General features: G+C 40.5%; 3 protein-coding genes across 3 annotated transcripts in view; 1 reads left to right on the plus strand and 2 right to left on the minus strand.

Annotated features, from left to right (window-relative positions):
* Window positions 1-5096: 5096 nt before the first annotated feature.
* Window positions 5097-14294, minus strand: ppp1r8b (protein phosphatase 1, regulatory subunit 8b). The gene is made up of 7 exons (XM_084385534.1): window positions 14134-14294; window positions 13775-13835; window positions 11535-11688; window positions 11226-11443; window positions 8352-8496; window positions 6510-6574; window positions 5097-6423 (listed from the first exon to the last, which is right to left on the minus strand). Exons 1-7 carry the CDS (start codon window positions 14181-14183, stop codon window positions 6070-6072), a joined length of 1047 nt encoding a protein of 348 aa, XP_084241660.1. The 5' UTR covers window positions 14184-14294; the 3' UTR covers window positions 5097-6069.
* Window positions 14295-15898: 1604 nt separating this feature from the next.
* themis2 (thymocyte selection associated family member 2) lies at window positions 15899-25152 on the plus strand. Its single transcript, XM_084385842.1, has 6 exons — window positions 15899-16053; window positions 17240-17380; window positions 18614-19039; window positions 21883-23057; window positions 24509-24617; window positions 24747-25152. Exons 1-6 carry the CDS (start codon window positions 15957-15959, stop codon window positions 24827-24829), a joined length of 2031 nt encoding a protein of 676 aa, XP_084241968.1. The 5' UTR covers window positions 15899-15956; the 3' UTR covers window positions 24830-25152.
* rpa2 (replication protein A2) overlaps window positions 25002-26640 on the minus strand; it is a 35168-nt gene continuing 33529 nt past the window's right edge. Inside the window, exon 9 of the mRNA XM_084385849.1 lies at window positions 25002-25305. Coding sequence (XP_084241975.1) covers window positions 25218-25305 — 88 coding nt within the window. The 3' untranslated portion in view covers window positions 25002-25217. The remainder of the gene's footprint in view (window positions 25306-26640) is intronic.

Here is a 26640-nt window from a genome sequence, read left to right on the forward strand (position 1 = left end):
ACGGCAATTACCAGCGAGTGCACATTGCCTGGTGATCTGTGCAGTGATCTGCCAGTAAGTGTGTTTCTCCCTGGTCGCTTCAACATCCGTAGAGTTTTCCTCTCACAAAAAGAGCTTGCACGTGGCACGTCTTTTTAAAGATGCCTCACCTGTGGACTTCTGGTTGTGGTCGGACTGCATCTGATTCTGATGGGCACAATCGCTGCTTTGTGCACGCTAAAGCAGCGCTTGTGGATGAATCATGTTCTCACTGCGGGAACATGACCATCTCAACGCTATGGTCGAGACTCAATGACCTCACCCGAGCGAGAATCCCCTCATCCACGCCCCGATCTATGGTCTCCACGAGAGGCTGTACTTCGGCTGGTGGCCAGGGTGACCTGAGGGTGATGGTGTGGAACAAAACGCAGTCAATTCGTCCGTGGCCCACACCCCCCTCTAAAGTGTTGTTACCCGAGAGCGTTCAGATTGAGACCGCCGGTCCCTCTACGGAAGTTCCGCGTGTCTCTTTCGGCGCTCCAGATGAAGATGCTATGTCCATCGCAGCATCAACAAGGTGGGCAGGAGTCCTCGGGAAGTGACGATTCAGCTGTGCTGCCACCCTTGGGTGTTCCAGCATTGTCCGAGTCAGATCCCGAGCTGACGGCCATGCTTTCCCGGGCTGCTGCGAGCATTGGGATCGAGTGGAACCCTCCGCCCTGTCCACAGCGCTCGCGGTTGGACGATTGACTCCCGTCGGCGTCCAACCCCAATACCATTCTTCCCGGAAGTGCATGAGGAGGTCTTGAGGTCCTGGAAGGCACCATTATCTTCCCGTGATCGCTCGACGACCTCCTCCGCCTTTCCTCCCCTCGATGAGGCCCGCTGCTCATGGGTACACTGGGGTTCCCCCGGTGGAATGCTCTGTTATGATGTCCGCGGAGCGCTTCCTCCCGCGGTGACCCAAAGCACCCATCCAAAGCCTGTAGGTTTTTGTCTACCCTGGTGGCGAAGTCCTATAGAGCTGTGGGACAGGCAGCCGCCTCTCTGCATGCCATGGCCATTCTGCAGGTCTACCAGGCCCAGATGCTCAGGGACATGCATGAGGGTAGGACTGACCCAGGCCTCTTTGATGAGCTGCGTGCCGCCACCGACCTCGCTCTCCGAGCGACTAAAGTGACCGCACGCTCCCTGGGTCAGGTGATGTCCACAGCCGTGGTCCAGGAGAGACACCTCTGGCTGAACCTGGCTGATATGCGGGATGCCGAGCGGACTCGTCTCCTTGACACCCCCATATCTGGTGGAGGGCCGGGGGAGAATCTTTTGTTCTCCACTCCCCGCTGCTCATCCCCCGACGGGCAGCACCCTAATGTGGTTAAAGAAAGAACTGGCACCCCCAACCCTGAGAACACAGAGTTCTCGGACAATAGTGCGCGCCGCCCATGGGTCCCACCGCTATCGTCCCCCTCTGTCACAGAGTTCTCGAATGACAGTGTGCGCTGCCCACGGGCCACACCACTCTCGTCCCCCCTGTCGCCAGACCCCTGGCAGAGAATACCCCCGCGGAACGCTGGTCCTTCCCTGGTCTCCTCTGTCAGGACGCGGCTAATGACCGTGCCCCCACACCGGGCCGCTATGCCACCCACATCCGGGCCGGTCATTCCACCTCGCTGCACCACCGAGGGGACATCTGTGGTTCGCATGACCCCGCTGGTACAGTTCCTGGGAGCCTGGCTAAAGCTTCCCAGGCTGTCCCGCTGGGTCACGAGACCCATCAGGCTCAGCTACGCGATTCAGTTCACGCGGTCTCCTCCCCGCTTCAGGGGAGTCCGCTTCACTATGTTCGCTGGCAATGCCCCTGTCATGAGAGCGGAGGTAGCCACCCTACTGGCGAAGGGTGCGATCAAGACTGTCCCTCCAGCCGAGATTAAGTCCGGGTTCTACAGCCCCTACTTCATTGTTCCCAAGAACACCAGTGGGTTACGACCAATCCTGGACCTGTGCATCTTGAACCGCTCCCTCCACAGGCTGCCCCCACACCGAACCAGAGACCAGCTTTGCGAACACAGGGACCAAGTGCTTCGGCACCTAGCTCGTCTGGGCCTTCGGGTCAACTGGGAAAAGAGCAAACTTTGCCCCGTGCAGAGGATCTCTTCTCTCTGCATGGAAATCGACTCGGTTGCCATGTGCGCGCAGCTTACGAGCGAGCGCACGCAGTCACTGCTTACTTGCCTGAGACAGTTCGAGGGCAAGAGTGCGGTTCCACTGAAACTATTTCAGAGGCTCCTGTGCATATGGCATCCGCAGCCGCAGTAACGCCGCTCGGATTGCTTCATATGAGACCGTTTCAGCTTTGGCTTCGCGATCGAGTCCAGAGGTGGGCATGGCATCACGGCACTCTCCGAGTTCCAGTGACTCCGGCCTGCCGTCAGACCTTCACCCCGTGGACGAACGGGCCAGAGTGCCCTTAGAACGAGTTTCCAGGCATGTTGTTGTATCAACAGATGCCTCCACCACGGGCTGGGGCGCCATGTGCGATGGACATGCTGCCGCGGGCTCCTGGACAGGACCCCAGCACCTTTGGCATGTCAATTGCCTCGAGTTGCTGGCTGTACGTCTCGCCCTGCACCGCTTCTGTGTGTGCTGCTCAAGGGGTCAGCACGTACTAGTCCGATCAGACAATACCGCGACAGTAGCGTACATCAACCGTCAAGGTGGTCTACGCTCCCACCGTATGTTGCAACTCATCCGCCACCTCCTCATATGGAATCAGAAGCATCTGAGGTCGCTTCGAGCCATTTATATCCCTGGAGACCTGAACCGTGCAGCCGACGAGCTTGAGTCACGGCTTCGGCCTCTCCCAGGAGAATGGAGACTCCATCCCCAGACAGTTCAGCTGATTTGGGATCAGTTCGGGGATGCACAGGTAGACCCGTTTGCCTCCCACGACTCTTCCCTCTGCGAACTGTTCTATTCCCTGACCGAGGGCACGCTCGGCACGGATGCACTGGCGCACAGTTGGCCGCGGGGCCTACGCAAGTATGCGTTTCCCCCAGTGAGCCTACTTGCACAGACCCTGTGCAAGATCAGGGAGGACGAGGAGCAGGTCATTTTGGTTGCCCCGTACTGGCAAACCGGACCTGGTTCTCCGAACTAGTACTCTTCGCGACAGCACCTCCCTGGCCAGTCCCTCTGAGGAAGGACCTCCTTTCTCAGGGACAGGGCACCCTGTGGCACCCTCGCCCCGATCTTTGGAACCTCCATGTGTTGCTCCTGGACGGGACGAGGCAGGTTTGAGTACCCTACCACTAGCGGTGGTGGCTACCATCACTTCCGCTAGAGCATTGTCCACGAGACATGCCTATGCGGTGAAGTGGAACCTCTTCGTCAACTGGTGTTCTTCCAAACAAGAAGACCCCACGAAATGCCCGATCAGTGTCGTGCTTTCCTTCCTGCAAGAAGGGTTGGAGCGAAGGCTGTCTCCCTCCACCCTGAAAGTGTATGTTGCCGCTATTGCCGTACATCACGATGCAGTTGAAGGTAAGTCCCTGGGAAAGCACGACCTGATCATCAGGTTCCTGAGGAGAGAGAGGAGACTGAATCCTCCTCGTCCTCCTCTCGTACCCTCTTGGAACCTCTCAGTGGTTCTAACTGCCCTGCATAGTGCTCCCTTTGAGCCTCTGCAATCAGTGGAGCTTAAGTTCCTGTCAATGAAGACAGCGCTCCTGGTTGCATTGGCCTCCATCAAGAGGGTAGGGGACCTGCAGGCATTTTCGGTTGATGAAGCGTGCCTGGAATTCGGGCCGGCTAACTCTCACGTGATCCTGAGACCCCGGCCTGGATATGTGCCCAAAGTTCCCATCATTCCCTTTCACGATCAGGTGGTGAACCTGCAAGCGCTGCCCTTGGAGGAGGCAGACCCAGCCTTGGCACTGCTCTGTCCAGTACGCGCCCTCCACGCTTACGTAGACAGAACGCAGTGTTTCAGGACCTCAGACCAGCTCTTTGTCTGTTATGGTGGGAAGCTGAAGGGAAAGGCTCTCTCCAAGCAAAGGTTGTCTCACTGGATAGTGGACGCCATTGCTTTGGCATACCAGCAGAAAAAAATACCTTCACAAGTTTAAATCCGTAACCAAGCTATTCACAGCACACATAGTTTTAGGTAAACATGTGGACATCTTTGACCGTTGCACTTGGGTCGCCGCATGTTTAGAAAGCCATAAGTTAAAAGAAGCTTTTGTAACATTACACTACTGTTCAAAAGTTTAGGGAGAGTAATATATACTTTCTTTTAAAGAAATTAATATTTTATTAAGCAGGGATGCATTAGATTGATCAAATGACAGAAAGTTCAAGTGACAGAAACAAAAGTTCTGTTTTAAACTTTCTATTCATCAAATAATCCTGAAAAAAAATCGGACACAGCTGTTTTCAACAAGTGAATACGTTGTCAAATTTATTCCTGTGATTAAAGCTGAATTTTCAGCATCATTACTCAGTCTGCAGTCACATGATCCTTCAGAAATCATTATAATATGATGATATGATGTTCAAGACCCGTTTATTATCGTTGCACTAATAATGCTGGGTTAAAAATAACCATTTGGCCATATTTTCTAATGAAACATCATCTGGTGTGTGGTCTGGTGAAATGCTCTACTGAACAATCGTGATAAATTTGGGCTTTCTAATAATCCTTAATGTTTCATTAGTGAAGAGCAGAAGTAAAAAAGCAGAAGTATAAAGCAGAAGTGAGCAATGTGGAAAAATCTCTGATGCATCACAAATACAAATAATTTCCTGTAAGTAACGGAAGGAATCCGAGGGTTTCCCATTAAATCTGCTCACGTAGAAATATATTATATAAAGCTTTCAGATCAAGTCAGTGTAACTTCTTTTATCTTTCATTTTCAAATTCCTGGTGAAAAATGAATGTGAAAAAATTCTTCCAGAATTGTTTCATGCCATTTACAATTATAATTATGCTTTAAATGCAATGTTTGTTTGTTTTTGTTCTTCAGCACCTGTCATAATGGATTGCTAGGAATTCTTATAGCATGCATCTCTATTAGCAAAAATACAACCACCACCAAAAAAAGAGAGTCTGAAATTGGTAATTACAAAGTTTAAATATATAAAAAATACACAAGGTTTTATTGTGAGTGATATGTACAAACAAATGTACCAAACAGAACATAAGAGTATAAAACATCATATTTTATCTTTCTTCAACAGTGAAGACAGTCTGGAGGGAAACACCTGATGAACAACGTTACCATCATCTAAACACTTCACTCTGCTTGTGTATTAAGGGGAATAAAACAGCGTGGAACAGCTGAGGAAGGTCAAAGAAATTATCACAAAAGGTAAAGTGTTACAGTAATGCCGATTTTCACCAGTTTTAAAGCGTTCTACAGGTTTGTGGAAGATCTATCCCATCTGAATTAATGATGCTAATGGAAGTGTTTCGGCCAAACAGCTAACAGTTTCAAAATGTGTACATAAAAAGCCTGTGCTTGTAAACATTTTACATAAATAGTAATATAAAAAAAAGAGAGTACACTATAAAAGATAAACCCTCGTGAATCTCAAGCTAATTATGACACATTTTGCTATTTGGGTCAAGTGATGTACTTTTGTTTCCTTTTCATTATGTTCATTATGCTGGCTTTTCAAGTTCAAACAAAAATGAAAACTGTCATGTACTCGCCCTCACGTCACTGCGAACCCTGTTGTTGTTGTTGTTTTTCTGTAAAGCACAAAAGTTCTAAAGCACAATATCCAAACAGCTGTTTTACATAAAACAAAAACGGATGATTTATAAGGCCAAGATCAGATTATCTACTGTGAGGAACAGAGTGAAATGTGAATTGAGCAAAAGAAGACATTCTGCCTTTTGTCATCAAATTCAGAATATGATACCAATCTGGAATGACGTGCAAGTCAAATGTTCATTTTTGGGAAAATCATTCCTTTAAAACGTCCATATGAATTTCTTGCATTAAAGCAGATTCTTGTAGTCCAGTAGAACTCGAAGCTTCTTCGAGATACAGTTCATGTGGACAGAAGAGTCCGACACTTCCTACATTACTAAATAAGCAGAGACGGAGTGGGCTTCTTGCCAGGCCAGGCTTCTTTAGCGTACTTCTTCTTGCGGGGTTCGTTGAGCAGCTCGGACACGTACGGGCCGGTTAAAGGTGTGGGGTTGAGCTTGAGCGGGGGTGGCGGGGCCTCGTGGGCCAGGTCTACGTCCGGGGCAGGGTTCGGCTGGGGTAACGGCAGGCCTCCCAGGATGGCGGCTCCGCTGGGAGCTCCTGTGGATTGAGCTTCATGACTGGCCGGAGGAAGGTCTCTGTAGAGTCCACCTTGTAAGGGGAACGCGTGCATGTGTCGCGTTACGCTTTCCTCGATTCCCAGCGCATTACTACCGCCCATTTTCTTCCTCTGTTGAGTAAACCAACATAGACGTTTATGTAAATCACACTCCCTTTTAGCATTTGGCTGAACAACTCGAGATATGAATATGTTACCTTAATAGGAACCACAGCTGTTGAGACCATGTTTCTGAAACGCCCAACAGAGGGGTCGATGTCCTCTAAAAGAGTGAAAAACACACACACTGTTAAAAAAGGTAGTATGAAAGCTTCACAAAAGTAGTGAGGGATGCTATACCCCAAGTCTTCTGAAATCAAACGACAGCTTTGTATGACGAACAAACCAATATTTGTGTCATTTTTGTGATGATTTTCCTCTCCATCAAAAAAAGGGGCACTTCGGACACCTGCAGGTCTGGAGTTCAGTTTTATCAAATTTAAGATCAATAAATGTCTTAAATGGTATGAGAAAAGTCTTAATTATCATTTTAAGAGGTCTTAAATTTGTGGACGGAATGGAAGTAGTCGCAATACGGATGAAGGTATTTACTAAACTTCAACAGCCGATGATTTAATTAAATGAATATGAGTGTGTTCTACTGGTTTGCAGTTCACAATCAATGAATACCATGCATTTATGCAAAGTGATTGCTTATTGCTGTTGATGAATTGTGCCAGCGCTTACGTCTTGGTGTTTATATAGTAATGTTGTAGATGGTTGTCAGAGTGCATATTTTATCTCCCTCATATGTTTGAATAGTGAATAGTTGAAGTTATACTACAGGGCTGTTGAATGCTTGAATCTGATTGGTTGACGAACGTTCTAAGGTGTGTAATTATTTTCAGGGAAACGCATGGCAAAGGTAGTTCTAGGCAGGTCTTGAACCGCATTACAGCGCCATATCACTTCGCGTAGATAACTGTAAAAACGGAAGATAGGATACAATTCGTAACAATGACAGACAATTGCACTTGATCTGCCATTTTCGATATCTAACTTCACAATCAATGGAAACGTGCAGTTTAATTTTAATAAATATAAGTCCTATCTATAATCAATAGAAAATTAAACTGAATATATAAATAAATAAATATTGATAGGCCTACTTGTTAAAAGGGCTTTGTTTCATTTATTTGGCTAGACTACTGTCAATAATAGACAAACAAAGATTTAACGAATTAATTAAAAAATAAAATAATATTGACGCACATGCTTTTCTGTCTCATTGCAATCTCTCTCTCTCTCATTACTAAGTCTGCTATCAGTGGCTCAAACCTCCGTTACTAGATCTAAAATTACATTTAGGAATTAGCAACGGAGGCTTGGGGTTAGATGCGTTGGGATTTGACAAACGTCTTGAAATACAATGTTTCGAGGTGTAGTAACCGAAGTATAAGTGGAATCAGGGACGTGCACAGGAATTTTGAGGGGCAGTTGCGCTGACGACCTGAAAAAAGCCTTGATTTGTAGTGTGATTGCGTAAAGGGAACAGGAATTCCGGTAGGGAACAGAATCGACTGCTACACCGGTCGCGTGCAGCGCTGCAGCCACGTAAACAGAGTTTGCCCTTCCCCTACTGACTTTCACTTTCGTTGCCCGAATGGAAGTGAATGAGGCTTTGCGATTTTTTTATATATATATATTTTTTTTATCTAGGCCTACGTGAAATTCTGCATCCATTGAACTATTTTTTATTTATTTTTTTCTCGGAAGGGCAACGTGAGTCGAGAAGGGCATATGGGCAGTTGCCCGGGCAACCTGAGCAACCCCCCTGTGCACGTCCCTGAGTGGAATAATTGACTCCGTGCCATTGAATTATTAGAAAAATAATGAACACCCGAGGTGTAACCGTCGTGACCGCATTACCACCTCGGGTGTGCATTATTTTTCTAATAATTCAACGGCACGGAGTCAATTATCCCTTACTTAAGCATCAAGTCCTAAGTGGCTCAGTAGTGGATTGAGGCTCAGGTTTTCTTTATAGCGGCTTACTCTACCTGGGTTAATGACCTCATCCTCTTCATTGAAGGTCACTCTGGAGTTCTTCCTCTTCCTCTTGGGCCTCTGAATATCTAGGTTTCCCTCTTCTATGGTGAGGGTGGAGATGCGCTTGTTATGAGCGGTGTTGAACTCAGTCAGGTTCTGCCAAAAGAGGCAAAATTCATTAAAAAATATATAAATAAATATAGCAGTTCATTAACTGCAATATATGCTATGTATGGGTCACTGCAAAATATGCACGTTTAGTCAAAAGCCTGAAAACAGCTAAATACTTGTGAATTTTTACTAGTATATTAAATCTTGATATCAAAGGAAATCATCTAGATACCTGATTATATAAATTGCTATTGTGAATGTATCATGATGTAAGATTTTGGTCATATCGCCCATGCCTAAACGTGTTAAATAACGGTGATCATGACTTCAGCCACAATCAAGCCCTAACTGACAGTGATAACCTTAGCAAAGGAGAGAGAAAAAGCCAAAGTAGATAAAGTTTTGCAAAAATGCAAATGCAAAACAAGACATGTCAACTTTTACATCATCTAAAATTACTCGAAGACTTCATGCCATTTTCTTCTCGACAGTTGTTTTGGACTGTTTTGCAGTGTGAAGGGCTCTCGACACACTCCTCTTGTAAACAATGGGGCATTTCTTGCCACCAACATTAAACATGACCTTCCCAACAAGCACACGTCACACAAGAGGTCGTGAACTCAACCGTCTTTGTGGATGAGCATCGCAGAGGTGGATGAAAGCGAACATTTGTAGTTTAAAGAATATACTTTTTTTTTTTGTTTTTTTTTTGAAAACGTCTCATCGTTTTGGATGGTCATAAATGGTCTGAGGTGAGCAGTTCACTTGCATTAGATGGAGAAAAATCCCAAATTTGTATTTATCTTCGGCTGAGGAGAGAAAGTCATAGTAAATATTATCAGGAAATCTTCATTTATGAGTGAACTATTCCTTTAATGTTTATTTACTTATAATTATTAATAATTAACTCATTCAAATTAAATTTTTTATTTTCAAATAGTTTAATTAAATGGTTCCAACAGTTTTGGATCTGTTCTATGGTCCAGATTAGTGTTCATTTTGTTAATGAAATCTATGAATAAAAAATATTCGTCAACGACCTTTTTTCCATGACTAAGACGAGATGATGATGACAAGACGCCAACATCAATAAACGATAACTGTGACTATCAACATGCAATATCGTTCACGGAAAAAGACAAGACTAAAATGGTTAAATAAAAATGACCAAATTCAGTTTTTGTCAGGAAAAAAAGACAACACACAAGAGGTCGTGAACTCAACCGTCTTCGTGGAAGAGCATCGCAGAGGTGGAGGAAGGCAAACAAAATATGATAAAACCTAAAAAGTACATTTGACATTTAAAAGAAATCGCTGACTAGAACCGAAATTGGTAACGATAAGTTAGTTTGTGTTTCTAACGCCATGCCAGTTGCTGTGGCTATTTTCATGGCGAGAAAAATGTATGGTAAAACTATATCAGGCGTTTACGATTTATTTTTGATAAAAACTCTAAAACTATATTTTGGATTAACTTTGTTACAAATTTCTTCAAAAGGGTTAACTGAATAAAAAAAAGGTTTCTCACAGGGTTAAAACCAGCACAATCTAATAATCATGCTTCAATGATAAAGAGTTTCGACAGAAAGAACATTTTGGTGGATCTTCTCCTGGTATTAAAAACCATTCTGTAACAGGTATAAACTATGTGGTCCCATCGGTTTGAGATTTGATAAAAACTTCTTCCAACATTGGGGCTGATTTCATCTTCATAGTATATAAGTTTGTTCATACTAGTATATAAATCCCACTCTGTTTGCCATTTGTTATAAATATAGAAGTGAATTATTGATTTTCGATCCATAGGAGGTACTGTGTAAATGTTGACGTCTGCTGATAATGCCTCTTTTGCGTCAGAGTCTGCTTTCTCATTTTCCTGTGATTCCACGGTGTCTTAACCCAACAAAACCAGATATTAAATTGACAAACCAGTATATAAAGCTTGCTTGAAACCAAGCTGTTTATAAAGAAATATTACAAGTGCTGGGGGATCATTTTTAAAGGGATACTCCACTTTAAAATGAATATTTTGTCATCATACACTCACCCTCATGTTGTTTCAAATCTGTATGAATTTCTTTCTTCTGCTGAACAGAAAAGATGATATTTAGAATAATGTCAGTAACCAGACAGTTTCTGGTCTCATTGACTTCCATAGTAGGAAAAAAAAAATACTATGGAAGTCAATGAGACCAGAAACTGTCTGGTTACTGATATTCTTCTAAATATCTTCCTTATTGTTCAGCAGAAGAAATAAATTCATAAAGGATTAAAACAAGATGAGGGTGAGTGTATGATGACAGAATTTTCATTTTAAAGTGGAGTATCCCTTTAAGGGATGACATTGCTTGGAGACATGACTTCGAATCTGTAATTATAAGAAAATTACTCTGTTGGATAGTCTTTATATAGACCAATGCCGAAATGATAGCATTTGCTTCTGCTGTAGAAATTGAGTTGTTTAGGGATGGATAACCCTCTTTTTTGAAGGTTGATTACAAATGCAAATGAAACATGGTCCTCAGATTTTGATCCGTCAGTATATATAGCGATATGTGATGGAAACATTTCTCTGATGTAGAGGAGGTTGTTGTAGCGATAAATGTCAAATTTGACTGCTATTGCTATTGGTAGTGAAAATTGAAAATTTGAAAACTGGACACGGAAAATAGTCTTTAACTATAGACCCCCATACTTGTGCGATTCAGTTTTTATGAATTTATCATATATAGAATAAGAGTAAAGAATAAGTAGGAATTTTACAGGGGTATTACCTCCAGTTCAGTTTCTTCCTCTGGAAGTCCCAGAAGTCCCTTCAGCTCCTCGTCATCACCAGTTTTACTTTCCCCGACGCCAGAGCCCGGCTGACTCTGAGGTTTCTCCTGAATGGTGTAGACGCGCGTGGACGCGCCAAACGACATAGTTGAGTCGATGGGAACCTGCTGGGGCTTGTGGGGCTCCAGGCGAATGTGTCCCAGGAACGTACCATGAGCTACATGACATCAACACACACGCTTGTTTAGAGTCTTGAATACCGTTAATCTGACTGATAAATGTTTCTTCATTGGTCTAGGTGCACTTACTGCTGTTGAGGTCGATGAGAAACACCCGTTTCAAATGCCTGTGGTAGACGAGGGCCGCATGCACGCGAGAGCACGACTGGTGGTCGATGGTGAAGTCACAGATGTCTGGGTTCCTCCCAAACAAATAATACTTCTTTTCATCAATGATCAGTTTCTGCAGAGAGAGCGCTTCAGTCGTCTTGCATTCAGATTTATTTTGTGAGCTCAAAACTACTTCGTCAACACAAACAATCAGATATAATTGGGCAGAAAGACTGTAGAAATGAGTTGACCATTTAATAACCTGATCTCTTCTGGATTGTGTCCAAGTTCCAAGAAAAGTGAAATAACTCATATATAATGGAAAAATAATGGCCTAGTGAAAACAAACTTGTATTGTTGCATTTTTTTTTATTGATTTGCTACAGAAGTGGTGCAGAATCTGAAATATTTCATAATGTTTCTCAAAATCCTGCAACTTTAAATTTGATTTTGAATATCAGAAATTAAGGCAAGACAAAAAAGAAAAAAGAAAAAAAAGTGTCAAGCACTGGTACATTTTGGGTTATCTTGCTTCCAAAACATGTGTTTGTGTCTGTAGATTTAAATTATAATAACATATCTTTTTAGGGCGGTTTTCTCAAAATGTCCACTTCAGCATAACTTACTTCAACCAAATTTTTTGTTTTATTTCTATAAAACTGTTTTTTTGTTTTGTTTTGTTTTCAGTTGACAGTATTTTCTTATGCATGGCATGATAAAGAGAGATATCCAAAACTTTTAATGTGTCAAAAAAAATTAAGCAAATATTTCAACCTGGCTTTATATTCAGACTTTGTTGCTGTAAATGTATACTAGGGCATTTTGCCTCATATTTAAACATAACATTTCAGGAAACTTGTGTACTTAATGTACTCTGATTAATCAACTGGGGAAGTATTTTAACTGATTTCTATTAGTTAACTTTTAGTGACTTGGCTTGAATGTTCTCAGATTCCACTTTGAATGGCACTGTATGTAAACCTCTATATTGCGATATATTCAGTGTTCATGATATAAAATTACTCATAGCACCACAGTATTTTGTCATACGACCCAGCTCTACACAAGTACACGCAGCATGTGCTAATGTGCCCTGGAGTTATAACACCTGAGGAGTGACTCCTCTCTCAGAGCTTAAATCTCAGGGTCTTGTGTTTCTCTAGCACCGGTTTGGGACCTGACAGCCACCATCATGCACGCATCAGTATGGGAAAAATCAAAAACTCAACTGAGCTGCAGGCGGTCAGGTCAGTATCTGGTGCATTTTATTTATTATAAAAAGGTATGGTTTACCCAAATAATTAAATAAAACCATATGCTGTTATGTTATGGTTATATACATGTCATATGGCCTATATATATATATATATATATATATATATATATATATATATATATATACACACACACACACACAGTACTGTGCAAAAGTCTTAGGCACGTTAGTATTTTCACCCCACAAAAATGGTTTTAAGTCAGTTATTTATATATTTTGCTGCAGTGTGTCAGTAGGAAATATCAGTTTACATTTTCAAACATTAATTTTGCCATTAATTGTAATAATCCAGTGAGATTTTTGTATGCACAGAGTCTGACAACAGCCGGTATGATCTGATCTCACCATCATCGAGTCCGTCTGCGATTACATGGAGAAACAGAAAAAACTGAGACAAACTAAATCCAGAAGAACTGCGGGAACGTCTCCAAGACGTTTAAAGAAATCGACCTGCAAATCTGCAGTACAGGGAAGTTTTAGGCACTTGTGTAAAAACACTGTAAAGAAAGGATGCTTCTAAAATAATGTAATATATATATATATATATATATATTTTTTTTTTTTTTTTTTTTTTTTAAACAGCTTTTGTCCAGGTACACTTACACATAGTCTTGGAGACGTTGCTGCAGTTTCTTCAAAAATCTCACTGGATTATTACAATTAATGGCAAAAGGAATGTTTGGAAATGTACACTGTATATATATATATATATATATATATATATATATATATATATAGCTTATGTTTGTAATTTTTGGAGGTGTGGTCACTTTTAACTTTGCATGGAAAAGACTCACATCAAGAATCTTTAAACAAAAATTTCTTCCATATAACAGCATACAGATTTGGAGCGACACAAGGTCGATTTACAAAATATGTGATGGTTAAGTTCTTATTAACAAGTCCACTTCCACACCAATATCCTTAAAACTCAATGCAATACCTCAACAAGTTTGTCTCCTTTCACCACGTCCAAATGCAGCCCTGCTGGAGGCTTTCCTGCCCTGAAATGCAAAACTCATGAGCTCATCTCACTCCACAAATCATCCACTGAGTAGATTATGATCATAAATAACGCATTTGGCTTCTGGGATGTACCCTAGTTTGATCAATTACTCTTCTCCACAAATAATGCTCTTTGTAAAACAAGTTTCAGTTCCATTAGTGTGACGGTATACATCTGCTAAAGAGCAAGAGCTAACAGTTCGGTGTAAGATTGTTGTTTTAATGCTGGGTAAGAATAAGCCTTTTTCATGCACTAAACCTAGCATGTACTGCAGTGTTTTGTTGTTGTTGTTTTACCATGAAGGACAGTCGAAATTTGTATTCATCTCTGTAGTATTTGTTGCCATTGTCACACATTCTTCAATGCTTTGCTATCGACACGCCGAGCATCCTGGGTAAGCTGCTAAAACGGCACGTCTTCCGGCTCATGAATATTAACAACGTAACGCGAATTTCTCTCAGTAGTCGTGACTGATTGGCTTAAAAGCATACGTGAGTAAAGTGGGCGTCAGGTCAAATGGCGAATTAACGAATCCCTCTGTGGTGAAAGGCTGAACGTGCGTGAACCATAGATGTGTACATAGATGCCTCATTATGGGCCGCTATCGTAAGCCGTCCGCCATATTGCAACGGTCAAAACACCGGTCTGTTGTCATAAGAAATCTCCAATAGGACCCAGGCGGTAATGCCTGATCAAAAGTTATCGCGATGTCTTGACTAATTATTACCTATTTAACTATTGTATGTGGTTTATTGCATTAAATGCACAAACAACATGCTTGAAATATAATAATGAATGCCTATGTATTGCATAATAAAACAAACACAACCATGCCTTAACAATGTATATATTTTTTTATAAGGATAAGGATTGTTGCAACATACTATGTTCTATAAAAGTAATTTAATAAAAAAATTTTGCACAATAATAGTAATGTGGTATAGTATATAACAATAGGCTACTATAATATTAATTGTCAACACAAACATCATTTGAAACATGCAATTGGGAACTATATTGGAAGCAAAAAACATACCTAATATAATATAAGCTAAGCTAGCAAGCTAATCGGGTAGATGTATTCTACTATGCTAGTTCATAAGCTAGCTAAAAATAAAATAAAAAACTTTTAAAAAAACTGTAAGAACGAGAAATGCTTGATTTCACAACCTATAGCTTCAGTTAGGCTATATACTACTATATGAACTATGTAATATAAAAGACATTAATGGCCATTATAACGCATTTTAAACGCTATAAATCATAACGTAATTTTGCAGGAATTTTAATCAGGTGTTAAAAATATTACCCATTTAAAGTCAGTTAAACCAATGGGATCACTCGGGGTCCTAAAGGAGACCCGATTACTTGGGGGACTCGATTTCTCACCACACCGTGACACTCTAGTCTAGAGAGTCTGCAACCGTAGTTAGACGCATGTGTGGATATCAATATCTGCAATAGACTTCAGCAGATGATTTTAGTAAACTAACACAAAACAACAAGATGAAGGAGTCAGCTAACACAACATGAAAAAACTGTACTATTGAGTTAATACATATAAAAACACAAGCCAATGTTTCTTTGGAAATTTAAATCTACCAGAAGTTACAACCATAAACTGCAGTATTGTGGGATTATTGATTATTGACCACATGCTGACCGTTGCAAGATGGCGGACACACTGACGTGCCTGGAGTGGTCGGATTTTGAATCTACATATTCATCTCTATGGTGTGAACGCCCTTTTAGGGAGGTTAACCAATCAAAATCAGCATTACTCAATTAATATTCATGAGCTAAGCCTTCGCCATAAAAGGATTGTTGTAAAGACAGGATGACAACAATTGTGGTCACACAACTGAAACCGCATACACATTTATTGTTAACGCAGTTATTATATGTTGAAACAAAGTATACAAGCATAATAAAATACATTAAATCGAAATCTATTTAAATAAAACATTAAATAAAAAATATTAAAATAAAAAGGATGTATGCAGTTCACTATGATGTTTGTGGTTTCTGGGTGAGTCACTTTTGATACTTCCTCTCTTGACTATAGTGTCAGTGTGTGAAACTGCAGATCAGCGCAGTGTGTGACTGTCTGCCGTGAGAGATGGGAGACCTCCAGTCCTTGCGAGTCTTCATCAACTGTCTGGATCAGCAGTCTCTGCCCCGCATCCTACAGGTCTGCTCTGGGGTTTATTTCCAGGGTACGTTTCATGCTTTTATCCTCTCTGCATATTCTGGATGACACTTTTTCAAAGGGGAAAAAATAAACAAGCAATGTACTAAATCCTACGGTTCTTCGTTCAGAGTTTTGTCAAGGGTTTCCATGTCAGTAAATGTATTTTGCATTGTAATTGTTAATTATTCCAGTTTTGTATATTTTTTACCATCATCCTTTTGTAAAAAATAAGGAACAATAATGTTATCTTTGGAATTGATTTTATTGTTTTTAAGTTTTGGTCCCATTGCACGTGAAAACATGAATTCACAGCATGTTTTATCTCAAACAGAAGTGATTTGACATTTGCCAGGCGTGCCATCAAATTACATTTTATGTTCACACTTCACACTAAAGTGTGTTTTGGTTTTATTAAAATGGCTGTGAGGTCCCTTCGACCACAAACAGGACATGACACTTTTTTTCCCCATCAAAGTGGTTTACGTTGTGCCCTTCAACTACAAGTAAATATGTGACTGAATCTGGTTTAGTATTGTCTGCATTGTATCAAAAAACAATAACCTATAACGACTGTTTATATAAAGGGGGAACTCAAATCAACTGAAGATTGCTCATGAGTCATGACTGCAAAAATCATGCATTAAATCAGTGGTTGTCAGCAGTTTTCTGTTTGTCAGATTTTAGGTCAAATGATAAAATCAAAAGAAGTTTGCTATACAAAAATAAAAATATCCTTAAATTCCCAAACAGAAATGTATTCAAATTAAAATCTTGGTTTTGAGAATGAGGGCATGTCTCACGACCCGTCCAGGTTGGCATCTGCCTGTTAGGCTTCTAAAGTGACAGATATATTTGCACTAAAATATTGAGATTGATTAGACGCCTTTGACATCAACAACAAGAAATGAGTGTTTTCTCTTCACTTTTAAAAGATGATTGTTTTCCCCTGCTGCAACAGATGTTTGGGTTGCAAAAGTTGAAATCCACTGCTTTAAATAAAGAGAATATATTTGAGTGAAGTACAAATTAAATAAATAGGCCTTCAAAAATAAAATATAATCAATACCACAGAATTCAATGTAATAAAAAATGGTCTGACTCCCTACGCCATGTTTGACTTTGTTTTAATGCGATCAAATGTTGTCGGAGTAAACTTTTAAAATGAACGCAGATGGTTATGCAAATAGGACATGATGATGTGTTATTTTCAGGGTCCATATATGAGCTTTCGGGAAGTGAAGTGTGTTTATCTACTGGAGATTTGGTGAAGATCATTGGCTTACAGCTCCTGTCTGTATCTTGTGAGGAGATTGAAACTGGAGCTTCATATGAATTGCCTACTGACTATGCAGGTGAGCCTCTAAACAACAGCAATACACACAAACTAGAGTTGATTTAAATAACTTCATGTAACACATGGCTACATCAGCATTTACAGTGAATAACAGCCCAAATGATTAGAGGTAAACTGGGACAGGATTCATGGGGGATAGCTGCAGGTCGGAGTAATAGGTAATGTGCCGAACAACAGAAACTAAACCCTAACAGGAAATTTCTCAAGCAATTGACCTATCGGTAAGCCCCGCCCCCCTTAGTTACTGTTCAATGACAGCTGTCAGTGTGAAAACCCCATAACAAAAGTCACATGATGTTTTTGATCAGTTATGAACACAGAAGGACCACCTCTCTGGTCGAGGAGCATTCATGTGGGGCTTAAATATGCCATGGAGGGATATATAGAAGATTTTAAAGTAAATATGGTGGGTAACAAGATTAATTTGGAAGCGAGGATTTACAGATCTCAATGCAAACGGGAGAAACCTCATGTTGCGGTCGTAGATGACAACATCCAGGATCAACACTGTTCATGTACCGCAGGGTCAAATTAAATTAATTTACATTTAACCAGTTTAATATATAGAGGCACTGAATTGTAGACCAGTCTGTACCTGACTTCAGAACAGTTAGCTATTTAGGTTTGTACGTTAGCATGGACTCATTAACTTTAATTGTAACTTAATGAGAATATGACAACTAGAGAATGAATGTTGTCGTCTTCATTGGGATTGGGGTTGAATCCTTTAAGTAATCAGGTTTATGTGCAATTATTCACAGCTTAATCCAAAGCAGACTTTTTGCTCCGTCTTGTTTGGGTTTAGAAAATGGAATAAAATAAATCCCATTGCCCATCCTCTCAGGATACCTGGAATCAGTGTTACAAGTACCCCAGGCACATCGTTTTACCATTTTTTTAGCATAAACACCATCAAACCGGTGAGAGCTTCTAGTGTTTCTCTATCGCGCTGAAACCTAAAGATGTCCGCGTTCCCCGTGCAACTGATACTCAGCTGCCATTGGCTCATCTGCGTTCGAGGGGAGGGGCTTACCAATAGGTCAATTGTAAGACCTTTCGGCACGCCAATTACTCCAACCTACAGATACCCACACTTGTCTCTCCATGAATAAGCCATGATGCTAGTTCTTCAACCTAAGCTCAAGGTGGCTGTTGTCCTATAGGGAATTAATTTCTAAACCAAAAGTTAGGGCAAGTTTATTGATTTTCCCCACACTGTGAATCTCTCTAGGCCAGTTCAGACTCGTCGCTGAGGACCTCCCGTACAATACAATAGAGGAAATTGTGGGTCTGTGTCCTGTTGGAGTGGACGCCTGTGGCTCCTTCATCTTCACAAGCAGAGAGGAGTTGACTATAGAAAACTTCACGGTTCCCGCAGGAAAAGAGTTGACCCTGCTTTCAGTGGAGGCCACTGACGATGGAGAAAGACTTGCACGCTGTCATGTGCTGGGGCAGAACAAGGCGTCTGCAGAGATACTCCTTCCTCTATCCCTCAAAGGAGAGTTTTACGAGTACGAAAGTGACCGTGGTTTCACTCTACAGGAAATCATGTCGTCAGCCAGGCTGAGCTACCGACGCTTCCGCAGCACAAATATGAAGAACTGTGGCGCCTTGATGGTGTTCAGCCCGGTGTACGAAATTAGTGCCATTATGCATAGTAAGTACAACAGTGTTACTTCACTTTAGAAATCTTGGTTACACTTTAATTTAAGGTGTCATTGTTACAGTGTAATTATATATTTAAGTACTGAGTAATAATTAACTACATGTACTTACTATAGAGGTAGGATTAGGATTTGGTTGAGGGCTATTTGCATGTAATTATGCAAAATTTACTGTTATTACTATGGTAAGTACATACGTAACAAAGACACTGTAAAATAAAGTGTTACTGAAATCTTTGTCAAGTCCTTTTTCCTCTGACATGGTGCTGGTGCCAAAGCCAGATATGTAACTGTCCAGAACACAGAGTGCTGCAGTTCTGACATATTTTTGTAGGCCGGTGTCTCCTTTAGGACTCCAAGCGATGCCATTGGTTCAAATGGCTTTTAATAGGTACTCTCTTTAGCACCCGATTACGATTCCAACAAAATTCATGTTATGATAAATGCTGTTTCAACTACGTTATAATGTCCAATTATGATGGCTTTAATGTTCCTGACAACCTCTGTAGTCCCATTTAGACACTTGATAGCAACTACATTTTTCAAGACAAATAAAACCTTTAAAAAAAAATCACAAGGGCCTGGTTTCACAGACAGGGGTTAAGCTAAATGCATGTTTCAGCTGGTTTAACTGAAAGCAACTTGCACTGAGATATCTTAAAATATATCAGCACCATTGTTTTGTCTCAAGATGCACACCAGTAATGTTTTTATTTTTAAAGATACTTGAATGTCCTAATTTAACTAAGGTCTACTACTGGCTTAATCTAAGCCCTGTCTGTGAAAGCGGAGGAAGGGGTATTACTGATACATTTTATGTCATAGAATAAAACGTGAAAACATCCTGAACTTGTGTTCACCAGAAACCTTATTTCAGGCATTTAACCAAAAGCTCATTGACTTCAGGGCAATAGAAGCAGAAGTGCCAAAATCCAAACTCATTTCCAGGTTTTAGCATACAAAAATACGTCATCCTCCCACTACAGGAAAGGTAGTTGTGGGGCAGAAAAATTGGCTCCGCACTTACCCACAAAACCTTCTGGTCGCAAATAAGGAACTGCAAGTGTCTCAGACTGAAAATCCGCACTAAACTTTTTCTAAAAAGCCACAACTCAAACTAGCAAGAATGAAGCAGAAATAACTAGATTACACAAACCATATTCCTTGCATTAAAACAAATACTATAACTACCAAGATAATTCACTCATTAATATGAATGGGAGAAAATTCAGGATTCACAAATTCTATCTTATTAAAAAAGAGCCAATCTTTTAAGAAGCTCCGGTTCCCATAGAAAAAGGTGCATTGGCTGGACTTACTTGCTAATTGAGGATAAATATTTATGGGATAGTGCATGTCAGATTTTGTTATTGCTGATTTTGCAATATGTTCTTTAAATGTGGATTCTGACATTACCCAATTCAAGTTAATAAGAATTGGTCTTGCATTCACTTCCTCTTTCCTCCCTTTGATTATAATCAATGAAGCATTCTGAACTGAAAATGAGTTGCGATTAATTTAGTTATATCTTTCAACGTTGCATCAAAAGCATTTTGTGATTTCATTAAATTATTTTTGAGGCTCATACAAAACTGAAGCACTCATAAAGTCTAATGAAATAATAATAAATGTAGTAATGTGATCAATTCCTGTACATCACTGATTGGCACGTTAGTGGAAGCATTGGCCGGTTTGCAACACCCCAACACCAATAAGGGCTTTTGCACCGGCTAGGTCTAGGAACTAGACACCGGGGTGGTTCCCCGAGAGCTAACCCTTAGGAACATTTTCCTGGTTGCATTCGCACCGCTAGTAGGAACTCTGGAGTAACATAAGCCGCAATTGTTGTTGTGACTTTTATTTTGATGGCGCTGAGAACGCATTCTCTGTGTTCATTAGTTTACGATCTGTCCAACAGTCCTGTCTAATACATTATTGGATAGAACTGTTATACATAGAAAGTAGACAGTATATGAAAAGTTGGTAGCGTTTGCCGTGTAGTTGATATCCAATGTTGCTAACTGAGCAGAAGTACATATAATCATGTTTCTCTTGGTCCCCTCAAAGTTGCGTTGGATTTTCTCCTCGTCGTAAAGGTTAAGAGGTCCATCTACTGTATCACTGTTTTCCATGTTCGTAGAGTTAGTTTCTGGAGTAAATATATAGGCTATAATCTGTGTGTTTACACAGCTTTTTTAAAAATGGCGGGTGCTGGTGTCTCGCGTGCGTTCGGCCAATCAGCGTTACTTGCAGATCCTATAGCGCCGGTTTAGACCCGACTCTGAAGTAGGAGCTAAATTAGAACTAAAACCGTTCCTAGTTTCTGCGGTGCGGATGCGCCAAAATCCTGGTACTTCAGCCAGTAGTTCTAGGAACTATGAAAAGGTTCCTCCGGTGCGAACGCCCCTAATGAGAACCACCATGTTGGTGGAAAACGGCAATCAGCTGTCACTCAATCCTGCTCCTGGAGGTCCACCTTCCATCGCCTACCTAATCTAACACATTAGAGCCAACTACTCAAGGACTTTGGCTTTACCTGAAAACTACAGGCTGGTGTGTTGAGCTGGACTCCTCCAGGAGTGGAAGGGAGCGGGGGTGTCCAATCCTCCTCCTGGAGGGCCACTGTGCTGCAAAGTTTAGCTCATTAAAACACCTGAACCAGCCAAGCAAGGTCTTGAGGATTACTCAAAACATTTAGGCATGTGAGTTTGGGCAAGTTGGATCTAAACTCTGAGACATTGGCCCTCCAGGAGCAGATTTGGGAACCCCTGTCATACAGGCTTGATACATGAAAATGGTCCTGGAATAAATGATTGTTAATGATTTTTACATTTAGTGAGGAAGAACGTGGTCAAGTTCCCCTCCAGCCTGGAAGTGGATGTCCAGGACGTGACGGAAAACTTCCAGGATTTAGTGTTCATAACTCCGCTATCACTGACTGAAGTTGCAAGTCAGTCAAAGGAGTCCTTCCCCACTATGGCAGAGATCCTTGATAGTCCAGAAGGCGATCCGTTTTTTAATAGCAGCTGGTTCAAAGAACTGCAAAGTGGAAGGCAACTCATGTTGCATCAGTGTGGCCAGACAACATTGATGTTAGCCTCGACTCCAAAGGGAAAGAAGGGGAAACAGTACTACTTCATCTCGGAGAGGTATGGTGGACGAATGAGAAGAAGGGCCCGGGAATTCGGATCAGTGTACGAGCTATACTTGGCATCCTCTCAGTCTCCAGGTTTGAAAGTTAGCGTGACTCGGCACTCCGAGGCGGAAGAGGAAGAGGGAATTCCTGCGCTCAGCGTTGGCGAGCAGCTAGAAGTGTTGAGGATGGATGGACTCAAGGATAAATCTGGAGCTGCTCAGAAAGTAGAAAGTCTCATTTGTAAACGGACTATGGAAGTGGACAACGAGGATGATGAAGAAGATGAGGAGGAAGACGACAGTGAGGAAATCTCTCTGCCACTGTTTATGGCAGGTCACTTTGTGGAAAAGCTGTCAGACAACAAGAAGTATAAGCTAACTGATTTAATGAAGAGCTCTTTACCCCTGGATGTCAAAGTGGTGACTCGGGATAAAGACCTAGAGAAAGATCCCCTGACGGGGTTAACAGCACTTAAGCTTGAGGAGACTTTCACAGAGACCATAGTATTGGCAAGCCTATCCAATAAACCAGATTTGTGTTTTGAGTTGCCAGTACGTTGGTTACAAATGTCTCTCTGTTTCACCTCTGATAATCTGCCGTGGTCCAGCGATGAACCCCCAGAACTTCATATAGAGACGGTCACTGAGGTGACAGAGAAATTCTACTATGAATATCACAAACTCATAAGCAAAAATGAGGAACCCCCTCCTCGTCCACCAAAGCGGAAACCATCCAATTCAAAACCACCTAAGAAGTCCCCCAAGCCTAAAAATGTATTACCAAATGTAAAGAGCAATGTGACCAAACAACTGGACGACCTCTCGCTTCATCAGACAAAGGGTAAACGGGCCCCGGCTCCACCTCCGCCAGACGATGTAAGAACAAAGCTTTATTCACCCAACTAAAACAGAAATGTAGGAATCAAACAGTAATGGTTTTGTTCTGAGTTACATTCTCAGATAAGCTACTACAGGATTATCTATTAAAGCATTTGCCAAATTCCCCTTCGTGGTTAATGTTTATGATGAGAGATGGAAAAATTGATAGCTCACATACTTCCATGGTCAAGTTAACAAGCACAGTAATGAAATCTATTTAAAGGAATAGTTCACCCAAAAATGCATATTACAAAACAAAAGTTCTGCTGAATTATTAACTTGCTCTTTGCTTTACAATGAAAGTGTTTGGGGATGGACGCTGTCAACAAAAATGACAAAGCACCATACAGTATTGTCAGTGTTCGAGTGGTCTCAAAACTCTTTTCAGTTTTAATATCAATAATTAAACCTGATTATGTTTATTTTTTTGAAACTTTAGTTATAAAGTATAACGTTTTTATTTACTCATACATATCCACAGAAAATTATGTTGTGAATACATTTTTGGTAGAATTGAGAACATGCATCATCTCCACTGCATTATAGACAGTTTACACAATTTCTGTGTAATTAATTAATTACAGACATTTCTACACAAAGAATCATGTAATAAAGCAATTAATAATTACATTTTCTCAGTGGCAGAAATTAAGTTTTTCATTAGGGGCTGATATTTGCCCCCTTAAATTGATTCCCAGGGGCATTTGTACCTTTAAGGGCACATGGCATGAGTCGACTGAAATCATTCACAGCAAAAAGCTGCATTTGAAGTGGCATTTAGATATATTTACACAGACTATTTATTGCAGTTCAGAGGGCAAGGGTGCATTTTCACAGCGACTACAAATGCATTGATTAATGTAAGAGATTGTTTTAAATACATTTTTAATTAGAAACTATGAAATGACGGAAAAAAAGAGAACAGACACAATTTTTATTTAGTTATTTTTAATTGCAGCTGGTTCTAAGAACTACAAAGGAAATCATTCATTCAGGAATAAAGCAAGCGACGGGCTTGTCACTGATTAATTCACTAAACTATTCCGTTAAAAACGGAGACAAAGTTCAGATAGGGCTGGGGAAGGCATTCAAATTGTATTGACCACTTTTACGGTGCTTTTATGCTTTTACGGACCACTTTTATGTCATTGGAGATATTCGGTTTCCTTATTTTCATTGTATGAACTATAGCATGTCATTCATAATGGTATTAAAAAATGCATGTTTGGAACAACATGAAGTTGAGAAAATTATGATCGAGTTTTCATTTTTGGGTAAACTATTCATTTTTCTCCTAAGATGGTAAAAATATAAATTAGCCCTTATAAAGTCTTGTATGGTAACTATGCATACTGAACAGGAAAAAATAGCATCGTGTTCCTCTTTTCTTATTTGTTAAGCTGACTCAGAGGCTTATAAATCTTTTTTTTCCCCCGTGACACTCCCAGACTCCAGACCAGCCCCCTCCAATCTTGCCTAGGAAAAGCATATCAACAGCAGAGAGCATCAGTATGGCCAATATGTACGTGAAAGGTCCCACGAAGACACAAAATGCAGGTTGGTTTGTTTAGATATTTGATATTTTCATGATTTTTAACGTCTTTGAACAGCAATGACCCAAAACCAGGGAGTAAAAAATGTAGATTTTAATCTATTCTTTTCTTTCCTTCCACCAAAAAAAAAAAGCAAAGAGACTCTCTGACTCTGACCACGACTATGAGTCTATCGAGGACACAATTAACCACCCCCACGAAAGCCTTTTCTATTAGAACAAGGACACTTTGTATTCATGTTAACAAAGGAATACAGCTACTGTGTCTTCATAACAAGAAGTGTAACAAACTCAAAGAAATCAAACAAAGTACCAGCCGATATGGAGTCTCCACAGCACAAATACGAAATACTTTTCAGTGTGTCTAAATACTCAAAGTTGTGCCAATGCAAGGTTTAACAAATGTACACCTTAATGTAAATTAGGCAATGTCATTTGTACTGCTTATTCTTTATTACATGCTGAAATGTAAAGAACAGAATTACGTTTGTAAATGTGTATGCTTTTTATTAAAAATGAAATATATGGTTATATTTTTTATTTTTTTTGCACTGTTTTCCTTGAAAACCACATAGATAAGAAATGGGCAGATGTGACAAAGGTAATTAGGCTTCATTGTCTGTTGATCTGAAGTGGTCCTCATCAATGGTGGAGAAAATGTGTCCCTCGTTGCTGAGAAAGTCCACAATTTGTCTGTAAACAGGTAAAGAGAAGCGAGAATCAAACAGCAGTTAAAATAACAGTTTCGTAACAAGTTGATTGTGCAGCAGACAGATAAGAGACTTCATTTATCTTATTTTTTTAGTTCTGAGTAAGGAACTGATTCACTTTGAATGTCGGCTTGGGTTGTGTTTTTTTAGAGGGCTTTTGCACAAAACTGTTTTAGTTTAGTGTTAAAAAAAAAAAAAGGTGTTGATAAATGTTTGCATATTGTGAGCTGTGAAGCATTTGGTAGGAAATGAGTTTAGTTCACAAATGACCAACCCTGTGTCTGAATAAGCCTACTTCTGTACATGGTATATAAAAGCTAGGGTTGGCATGGCACTACATTTCAGTAGTCGGTACCAATACCAGGCAAATGACACGGTTCTCGGTACCAATTTAGGTATCATAGCAAAAAATAATAATTTTTTTTACTATTTGAAATTTGAAAATTAAAAACAGTATTTTTAATACTATTAATGATCTTAAGTAAATAATTCATAAAAAAAAAGCATTTTACAGTTTCTACAGTTTAAAGTGAGCAGCACATCAACACAATGGAGCGGTTCACACCAAAAGCACTCAGGGCCATTTAAAGTGATGCTATATCTGCTAATATCATTATCTAGAGGATATATGACAGTATATGACTCCAACCCTTCAAACCAGATTTGTGATAAGACGGTATATACACATACACACACACACACACACACACACACACACACACACACACACACACACACACCAGGGTTATTATAGTTTTGCATTTTTCATTAGTTTTTATTTTTAATTCGTTTTGCCTTTTTGTTTTCAAATTCAGTTTAGTTTTAATTAGCTTTTAAAGTGGGTTTGCTAGTTTAGTTTATTTTTTGAAAATGCTTCGTTTTAGTTTAGTTTTTATTAGTTTTAGTGTTAGTTTTAGTCTTTTTTTTTGTAATTTGGGTTATTTGTCAGGGGCAAGATTCAAAAAGGTCAGAAAAAGTATTGTGTAATAATAACTCAACAAAAACATCATACAATTTTAGAAAAAAATTCACACCCCATTGAAATTCCTCTACCTCTTACAAAATCCACACGCCGTACCAAAAATCTATACAGAATTCACACCCTATACAAATACCACAGCTGTACAATTTTCACACCCTATAGTTTCCGTTTCTCGAATTACCCATTATCCTCTGTCAAAGGTGTCAGTAAGCCACTGGGAGACACGGCTCATTCACTGTGCTGCATTAATAGAAAGCCAGTTAATATAAAGTATTTTTGACTCTTTTGTGTTGAGATAACGATGACAAATTCCTCCAAACCTGGCGACAAGGTGAA

The sequence above is a fragment of the Rutilus rutilus genome (assembly GCF_951802725.1).
Source record: "Rutilus rutilus genome assembly, chromosome: 17".
Taxonomy (NCBI): domain Eukaryota; kingdom Metazoa; phylum Chordata; class Actinopteri; order Cypriniformes; family Leuciscidae; genus Rutilus; species Rutilus rutilus.